Source organism: Phlebotomus papatasi, unplaced genomic scaffold, assembly GCF_024763615.1.
Source record: "Phlebotomus papatasi isolate M1 unplaced genomic scaffold, Ppap_2.1 HiC_scaffold_160, whole genome shotgun sequence".
Taxonomy (NCBI): Eukaryota; Metazoa; Arthropoda; class Insecta; order Diptera; family Psychodidae; genus Phlebotomus; species Phlebotomus papatasi.
The window spans coordinates 25,916-36,247 of record NW_026604405.1 but is presented as its reverse complement, the minus strand read 5'-3'; the positions used below and the strand labels follow the sequence as shown (position 1 = coordinate 36,247).

Below are 10,332 nucleotides of genomic sequence, written 5' to 3'. Positions count from 1 at the left end.
CTCTATCTCTCATAGTTTCCGAGATAGTCAACTTTAAAGATTTTCAGACACTTTTATACATTTCTCGTCCAATTTTTTAAATTTTCCAGTGAAATTTTGCACATATCAAGCCTGAAAGAGGCTCTAAATGGATGTAAAGTTTGAGGCCTCTATCTCTCATAGTTTCCGAGATAATCAACCTTAAAGATTTTCAGACACTTTTATGCATTTCTCGTCCGATTTTCTTAATTTTCCAATGAAATTTTGCACATATCAAGCCTGAAAGAGGCTCTAAATAAATGTAAAGTTTGAGGGTTCTATCTCTCATAGTTTCCGAGATAATCAACTTTAAAGATTTTCAGACACTTTTATGCATTTCTCGTCCGCTTTTCTTAATTTTCCAGTGAAATTTTGCACATATCAAGCCTGAAAGTAGCTCTAAATGGATGTAAAGTTTGAGGCCTCTATCTCTCATAGTTTCCGAGATAATCAACTTTAAAGATTTTCAGACACTTTTATACATTTCTCGTCCAATTTTTTTAATTTTCCAGTGAAATTTTGCACATATCAAGCCTGAAAGTGGCTCTAAATGGATGTAAAGTTTGAGGCCTCTATCTCTCATAGTTTCCGAGATAATCAACTTTAAAGATTTTCAGACACTTTTATACATTTCTCGTCCGATTTTCTTAATTTTCCAGTGAAATTTTGCACATATAAAGCCTGAAAGTGGCTCTAAATGGATGTAAAGTTTGAGGCCTCTATCTCTCATAGTTTCCGAGATAATCAACTTTAAAGATTTTCAGACACTTTTATGCATTTCTCGTCCGATTTTCTTAGTTTTCCAGTGAAATTTTGCACATATCAAGCCTAAAAGTGGCTCTAAATGGATGTAAAGTTTTAGGCCTCTATCTCTCATAGTTTCCGAGATAATCAACTTTAAAGATTTTCAGACACTTTTATGCATTTCTCGTCCGCTTTTCTTAATTTTCCAGTGAAATTTTGCACATATCAAGCCTGAAAGTGGCTCTAAATGGATGTAAAGTTTGAGGGTTCTATCTCTCATAGTTTCCGAGATAATCAACTTTAAAGATTTTCAGACACTTTTATGCATTTCTCGTTCAATTTTCTTAATTTTCCAGTGAAATTTTGCACATATCAAGCCTGAAAGTGGCTCTAAATGGATGTAAAGTTTGAGGCCTCTATCTCTCATAGTTTCCGAGATAATCAACCTTAAAGATTTTCAGACACTTTTATGCATTTCTCGTCCGATTTTCTTAATTTTCCAGTGAAATTTTGCACATATCAAGCCTGAAAGTGGCTCTAAATGGATGTAAAGTTTGAGGCCTCTATCTCTCATAGTTTCCGAGATAATCAACTTTAAAGATTTTCAGACACTTTTATGCATTTCTCGTCCGATTTTCTTAGTTTTCCAGTGAAATTTTGCACATATCAAGCCTAAAAGTGGCTCTATGCATTTCTCGTCCGATTTTCTTAGTTTTCCAGTGAAATTTTGCACATATCAAGCCTGCTCTAAATGGATGTAAAGTTTTGGGCCTCTATCTCTCATAGTTTCCGAGATAATCAACTTTAAAGATTTTCAGACACTTTTATGCATTTCTCGTCCAATTTTCTTAATTTTCCAGTGAAATTTTGCACATATCAAGCCTGAAAGTGGCTCTAAATGGATGTAAAGTTTGAGGCCTCTATCTCTCATAGTTTCCGAGATAATCAACTTTAAAGATTTTCAGACACTTTTATGCATTTCTCGTCCAATTTTCTTAATTTTCCAGTGAAATTTTGCACATATCAAGCCTGAAAGTGGCTCTAAATGGATGTAAAGGTTGAGGCCTCTATCTCTCATAGTTTCCGAGATAGTCAACTTTAAAGATTTTCAGACACTTTTATACATTTCTCGTCCAATTTTTTAAATTTTCCAGTGAAATTTTGCACATATCAAGCCTGAAAGAGGCTCTAAATGGATGTAAAGTTTGAGGCCTCTATCTCTCATAGTTTCCGAGATAATCAACCTTAAAGATTTTCAGACACTTTTATGCATTTCTCGTCCGATTTTCTTAATTTTCCAATGAAATTTTGCACATATCAAGCCTGAAAGAGGCTCTAAATAAATGTAAAGTTTGAGGGTTCTATCTCTCATAGTTTCCGAGATAATCAACTTTAAAGATTTTCAGACATTTTTATACATTCTCGTCCAATTTTTTTAATTTTCCAGTGAAATTTTGCACATATCAAGCCTGAAAGAGGCTCTAAATGGATGTAAAGTTTGAGGCCTCTATCTCTCATAGTTTCCGAGATAATCAACTTTAAAGATTTTCAGACACTTTTATGCATTTCTCGTCTGCTTTTCTTAATTTTCCAGTGAAATTTTGCACATATCAAGCCTGAAAGTGGCTCTAAATGGATGTAAAGTTTGAGAGTTCTATCTCTCATAGTTTCCGAGATAATCAACTTTAAAGATTTTCAGACACTTTTATGCATTTCTCGTCCAATTTTATTAATTTTCCAGTGAAATTTTGCACATATCAAGCCTGAAAGTGGCTCTAAATGGATGTAAAGTTTGAGAGTTCTATCTCTCATAGTTTCCGAGATAATCAACCTTAAAGATTTTCAGACACTTTTATGCATTTCTCGTCCGATTTTCTTAATTTTCCAGTGAAATTTTGCACATATCAAGCCTGAAAGTGGCTCTAAATGGATGTAAAGTTTGAGGCCTCTATCTCTCATAGTTTCCGAGATAATCAACTTTAAAGATTTTCAGACACTTTTATGCATTTCTCGTCCAATTTTCTTAATTTTCCAGTGAAATTTTGCACATATCAAGCCTGAAAGTGGCTCTAAATGGATGTAAAGTTTGAGGCCTCTATCTCTCATAGTTTCCGAGATAATCAACTTTAAAGATTTTCAGACACTTTTATACATTTCTCGTCCAAATTTCTTAATTTTTCAGTGAAATTTTGCACATATCAAGCCTGAAAGTGGCTCTAAATGGATGTAAAGTTTGAGGCATCTATCTCTCATAGTTTCCGAGTGTATAGAATTTCCATTCTATAAGACCTCTTAAAAATAAGAGACAAAAGACGGTTGGATTTTGAATATGCATGGAGGGAGAGAGAAGGAGGAAGAAGTGGTGAATAAGATCAGCTGGAAAGAAAGTAGGGGAATGAGGGGGAACGAGTCAGAGAATTACGTAAGACTTGATTTTTGCAAAGAGACGTGAGGAGAAAAGTGTATAAATTTATTTGTGAATTATAAATTAAATATTAGTTCAAACTACAGAAAAATTTACGTGACGTAGAGTTAAACGTGTTCAGTTCAATCTAAGAGGAGAATATTTGTAAATAAAATAATTGGTGAAGGTGAAAAGTGTGTTTCACTGCCTCAGTGGATTTGGAGAAGGGCATTTGGCGGTCATCGAGGAAACGTCTTCTGGAAAATCCAGCCGCCTACGTTCCGGATCACTGTTGAAGATATTTAATAAAGGAATATATATTTCCAGGTAAACTGGGCAGGAAGAAGAGGGTATTAGATATCACAGAATCCTATCACAGAGAAATTATTGTTTACCACAGGTAATTCTCCACACCGAGATAATCAACTTTAAAGATTTTCAGACACTTTTATACATTTCTCGTCCAATTTTCTTAATTTTCCAGTGAAATTTTGCACATATCAAGCCTGAAAGTGGCTCTAAATGGATGTAAAGTTTGAGGGTTCTATCTCTCATAGTTTCCGAGATAATCAACTTTAAAGATTTTCAGACACTTTTATGCATTTCTCATACAATTTTCTTAATTTTCCAGTGAAATTTTGCACATATCAAGCCTGAAAGTGGCTCTAAATGGATGTAAAGTTTGAGGCCTCTATCTCTCATAGTTTCCGAGATAATCAACTTTAAAGATGTTAGATGGCGCTCAAGAATGAAATATCGATGTCGATCAATTGCTATGTACCACTGACTATTCTTTTATTCAAACGATTTTTACTCTGCCACCAGAACTCAATGTGTACGCATCAAATATATATTGTCAAGTGAAATAAAGTGAAGTTAAACTTATACCTGGAGTTTTCGGCAACAAGGAGGGATTATTTCTATACTAATTTCTTCTACCCTCGCAGGTATTATTCACTACACGACAACTGGCGACGAGGATGGGATTATTTCTATACTAATTTCTTCTACCCTCGCAGGTATTATTCACTACACGACAACTGGCGATCGAGATGGCTACGAATCAAAGTTCAATGCTAACGGATCTAGTAGCAGCAATTGAAAAACTGGTTGAGCTCAAGGTCAACGAAAGAAAAGCCAATGTCGTTCCTGCTGCGCCTTCAGAAGTCTCCGTGGATGCTCTTGCGAGATCTATCACTCCTTTCACATTCTCACCCGAGAATAACATGACGTTTAATGTGTGGTATGGACGTTTTAAATCCACTTTCCTGGAAGATGGAAAAAACCTTGATGATCCCGCACGTGTTAGACTTCTTTTACGAAGACTTGATGCTGCTTCGTATTCCCGTTATGCAAACTTGCTTCTTCCACAAAACCCCTCTGAACTCAGTTTTGAACAGAATGTACAAAAACTCACCAAAATTTTCGGCAAGGGTGAATCCCTCTTTAGCACACGTCGAAAATGTCTCCAATTGGTGATGAAAGATTCTGACGACTGGGCTACTCACGGGGGGATTGTAAACAGTCTTTGTGAAGACTTCCGTTTGGCTGAATGCACACCCAGTCACTTCAAGGCACTGATTTTCTGCATTTCCATGCAGAGTGAGAAGCACGTTTTCGTCAGGGAACAACTTCTTACACGATTGGAGACTGAGCCACCCAGTAAAATCACTCTCGAGTTTATGATCGATGAGGCTCAGAGACTGGCCAATGTCAAGAAAGATTCTCGCCTGGATGTAGCTCCTATCACCGTGAACACAATCCGGAAGAGCCCACCAACTACACAGAAGAAGGATAAACCTAACCGTCCGTGTTTTTTGTGCGGTGGAATGCACTTTGTCAAAGAATGCACTTACACCCAGACAAAATGTGGTGAATCTGGGGTTGTGGGGCACAAAACGGGGTACTGTGCACCCCCACAGCGTGAATCTGACTCCACTAAGAAGGATGCCAAAGGAAAGAAGAAGTTTTTCCACAAGAAAAAGCCACAAGCACGCACTAACGCTGTGTTTTCTTCGCACACACGTGGGAGAAAATTTTTGACACCACTTATCAATGGACACGAGATCGAGTTTCAGCTCGATTGTGCAGCGGATGTCTCTCTCATTACGCACAATACTTGGGAATGTATTGGTAAGCCCGCTCTCTCTCGTGCATCATTGAATATCAGGGATGCTCAATCAACACAAATTCCGATAAATGGAGAGTTCGAATGCACTGTGAAATTTTTCAATAAGGAAATTCGCAGTAGATGTTTTGTATCTGATGCTGCCAGGGACAATTTATTTGGAATAGAATGGATTGAAGGTTTGGGCCTCTGGGATGAGCGCCCAAGTGCATATTGTAACTCAGTTCAAAACGAAATTGACGCACAAACGGCCGTTGCTGATCTTCAACGGGATTTTCCCGCCGTTTTTGGACGTGAGATGGGTCTTTGCACCAAAGCAATTGCTACAATTAACCTCAAACAAGACGCTGTTCCGATTTTCCGCCCAAAGCGCCCAGTAGCTTTTCACATGCTTCCTGTCATTGACGAGGAATTGCAACGTCTTCAGGCGTCCGGAATTATCTCCCCAGTCGAGTATTCTCCTTGGGCCGCACCCATTGTTGTCGCCAGGAAGGCGAATGGAAGTATTCGTATTTGTGGGGATTATTCGACAGGATTGAACGATTCCATTGAGACCAACAACTATCCGATCCCTGATCCGGATAGTCTCTTCAGTCGTCTGTCGAATAGGAAGGTTTTCAGTCATGTGGACCTCTCCGACGCCTATCTACAAATCCCAGTGGACGAGGAATCCAGCAAACTCTTGACAATTCACACTCCCCGTGGATTATTCAAGTTTAATCGCCTCGCTCCCGGCATCAGATGCGCCCCAGGCATTTTTCAAGAGGTAGTAGAGCGTATGCTCCAGGGAATCCCGGACGTCATTTGCTATTTTGATGACATCTGCATAGCAAGTACTACCCCAGAAGACCACTTTTCGACACTGAAAAAAGTTTTCCAGAGACTGGATGAGTTCAATTTCCGTGTCAAGGCTGAAAAGTGTAAGTTTTTTGTAAAAAGTATTAAATTTCTGGGAGTCATTGCAGATTCCGAAGGTTTGCGCCCTGACCCAGCCAAGATTGAGGCAATCCAGAAAATGCCATCACCCAAAAATGTCCATGAATTGCGAAGTTTCTTGGGAGCCTTACAATTCTGGGGAATATTTGTTCGTTCAATGAGCGAGCTACGCAATCCCCTGGACATATTGCTGAAAAAGGGAGTACCATTGAAGTGGACCAGACAATGTGAGGATGCTTTTACCCGTTTCAAGGAGATCTTGGGTTCAGAACTCCTCCTGACCCATTATGATCCCAGTTTGCCAATTTTCGTGGCCTCAGATGCATCTTCCCACGCCATCGGGTGTGTTGCATACCACAAATTTTCCGATGGGAGCATGAAAGCATTTTATCATGCGTCAAGAAGACTCACAGAAACGGAAGCCCGCTACAGTCAGATTGAAAAGGAAGCTTTGGGAATAATTTTCGCTGTGAAAAAGTTTCACAGATTCCTCTATGGGCGTCAATTCACCCTTATGACGGATCATAAGCCTTTGGTGTCCATCTTCGGAAGCAAAAGAGGAATCCCTACACACACCGCCAATCGACTACAGCGCTGGGCCCTAATCCTCCTGGGCTATCACTTCAACATCCAGTACTTGTCCACAGACAATTTCGGTCATGCAGACATCCTTTCGAGGTTGATATCAGGAAATAGACAGCAGGATGACGAAATTATCATCGCCCAAATTTCCCTCGAAGAGGCTCTGGACAATCACACTGTACAGGATGCAGTCTCTCAACTTCCGGTGAAGTTTGAGATGATCAAACAAGCCACAGAGTCATCACCAACACTCCAAGAGGTTTCCGGCTATATCAAGGGTGGTTGGCCTGCTTCTCCCAAAAACATAACCTCAAGGGAAGTACAGAGTTTTTATAAAGTCCGTGATGCTCTTTCGCTGATGCAAAATTGTGTTTTTTACAGGGATCGACTGGTGGTGCCTGAGACATTCCGGAGTCGGATACTTGTGCAACTCCATGAATCACATCCTTCAATGGCGCGAATGAAAGCCTTAGCCCGCAGTTATGTTTTCTGGCCTGGCTTGGATGGAGACATAGAGCACAAGGTTCGCAATCGCACCGACTGCGCCACCACAGCCCGATCCCCTGTAAAAGCACATTTGTCATCATGGCCCTTATCATCGGCTCCATGGCAGAGAATCCACCTGGATTATGCAAAGTACAAAGGAGACTACTTCTTTCTGATCATCGATTCATACTCGAAGTGGCCAGAGGTTTTCTGGACATCGTCCATGACCACTTCCACGACGATTCAGAGGCTTACTGAAGTATTTGCACGCCATGGACTGCCAGATATAATTGTTTCAGACAATGGAACGCAATTTGTGTCTGAAGAATTGCAACAATTCTGCAGATCGAATGGCATCGAGGACATTCACACCTGTCCTTTCTCACCTGCAAGCAATGGACCGTGTGAAAGACTTGTCGGCACCCTCAAGAGATCTCTGGAAAAGCAAAAATCCCAGAATGTCGACGTAGCTCTGCAGAGATTCCTTGCAAATTATAGAGTCACCCCAAGTGAGATTGTGCCGCAAGGGAAATCACCTTCTGAGATCATGTACACTAGGAGGGTGCGCACCATTTTCGATCTCCTCAAATTCAAAGCTCCTGAGCCTATCCAGAGGAATAGAAAAATGGAGGATTCCTACAACAAGCGCCATGGCACGAAAAATCGTATCTTTGCACGGGGGCAGGAGGTATATGCAAAAAAATTCGCCCAAGGTGGAAAATGGACTTGGACACCTGGGAAGGTGATTGAGCGAAGAGGAACCGTTACGTACAATATTCGTCTGGCAAATGGAATAATTGTACGCTCACATATCAACCAATTGAGACGAAGATATGCTGCTGATTTCTCTGACTCTGCGCCACTTTTCCTGCTTCCAATTCAGCCCACTGATGATACCACTCCAACGCAAAATTCACCTGTGACTCCGAGAACATCGAGATCAGGATCCTCAACTGATTCTGAAAGTCCGGCAGGAGCCGAAGCCTTGTCAAGGACTGGACAGGGACGTCAAAACGAATCAACTGCGACTACTCCCGTCTCAAGCCGTCTTCGTCCTAGACCCCGTCGTATCAACTACCGTTGCTAGGACATCAACGCTTTCTTCACGCGGGGGAGGTGTTAGATGGCGCTCAAGAATAAAATATCGATGTCGATCAATTGCTATGTACCACTGACTATTCTTTTATTCAAACGATTTTAACTCTGCCACCAGAACTCAATGTATACGCATCAAATATATATTGTCAAGTGAAATAAAGTGAAGTTAAACTTATACCTGGAGTTTTCGGCAACAAGGAGGGATTATTTCTATACTAATTTCTTCTACCCTCGCAGGTATTATTCACTACACGACAAAAGATTTTCAGACACTTTTATACATTTCTCGTCCAATTTTCCTCATTTCCAAGTGAAATTTTGCACATATCAAGCCTGAAAGAGGCTCTAAATGGATGTAAAGTTTGAGGCCTCTATCTCTCATAGTTTCCGAGATAATCGACTTTAAAGATTTTCAGACACTTTTATGCATTTCTCGTCCAATTTTCTTAATATTCCAGTGAGATTTTGCACATATCAAGCCTGAAAGTGGCTCTAAACGGATGTAAAGTTTTAGGCCTCTATCTCTCATAGTTTCCGAGATAATCAACTTTAAAGATTTTCAGACACTTTTATGCATTTCTCGTCCGCTTTTCTTAATTTTCCAGTGAAATTTTGCACATATCAAGCCTGAAAGTGGCTCTAAATGGATGTAAAGTTTGAGGCCTCTATCTCTTATAGTTTCCGAGATAATCAACTTTAAAGATTTTCAGACACTTTTATACATTTCTCGTCCAATTTTCTTAATTTTCCAGTGAAATTTTGCACATATCAAGCCTGAAAGTGGCTCTAAATGGATGTAAAGTTTGAGGGTTCTATCTCTCATAGTTTCCGAGATAATCAACTTTAAAGATTTTCAGACACTTTTATACATTTCTCGTCCAATTTTCTTAATTTTCCAGTGAAATTTTGCACATATCAAGCCTGAAAGTAGCTCTAAATGGATGTAAAGTTTGAGGGTTCTATCTCTCATAGTTTCCGAGATAATCAACTTTAAAGATTTTCAGACACTTTTATGCATTTCTCATACAATTTTCTTAATTTTCCAGTGAAATTTTGCACATATCAAGCCTGAAAGTGGCTCTAAATGGATGTAAAGTTTGAGGCCTCTATCTCTCATATTTTCCGAGATAATCAACTTTAAAGATTTTCAGACACTTTTATACATTTCTCGTTCAATTTTCTTAATTTTCCAGTGAAATTATGCACATATCAAGCCTGAAAGTAGCTCTAAATGGATCTAAAGTTTTAGGCCTCTATCTCTCATAGTTTCCGAGATAATCAACTTTAAAGATTTTCAGACACTTTTATGCATTTCTCGTCCGCTTTTCTTAATTTTCCAGTGAAATTTTGCACATATCAAGCCTGAAAGTGGCTCTAAATGGATGTAAAGTTTGAGGGTTCTATCTCTCATAGTTTCCGAGATAATCAACTTTAAAGATTTTCAGACACTTTTATACATTTCTCGTCCAATTTTCTTAATTTTCCAGTGAAATTTTGCACATATCAAGCCTGAAAGTAGCTCTAAATGGATGTAAAGTTTGAGGGTTCTATCTCTCATAGTTTCCGAGATAATCAACTTTAAAGATTTTCAGACACTTTTATGCATTTCTCATACAATTTTCTTAATTTTCCAGTGAAATTTTGCACATATCAAGCCTGAAAGTGGCTCTAAATGGATGTAAAGTTTGAGGCCTCTATCTCTCATATTTTCCGAGATAATCAACTTTAAAGATTTTCAGACACTTTTATACATTTCTTGTTCAATTTTCTTAATTTTCCAGTGAAATTATGCACATATCAAGCCTGAAAGTAGCTCTAAATGGATGTAAAGTTTTAGGCCTCTATCTCTCATAGTTTCCGAGATAATCAACTTTAAAGATTTTCAGACACTTTTATGCATTTCTCGTCCGCTTTTCTTAATTTTCCAGTGAAATTT

General features: G+C 39.1%; 1 protein-coding gene across 1 annotated transcript; it reads left to right on the top strand.

The window, feature by feature from the left end:
- The first annotated feature begins 4,218 nt into the window (after positions 1-4,218).
- On the top strand, positions 4,219-8,385 carry LOC129808883 (uncharacterized protein K02A2.6-like). Its single transcript, XM_055858787.1, has 2 exons — positions 4,219-6,214; positions 6,260-8,385. The coding sequence occupies exons 1-2, from the start codon at positions 4,219-4,221 to the stop codon at positions 8,383-8,385; spliced, it is 4,122 nt and encodes a 1,373-aa protein (XP_055714762.1).
- Positions 8,386-10,332: the final 1,947 nt, after the last annotated feature.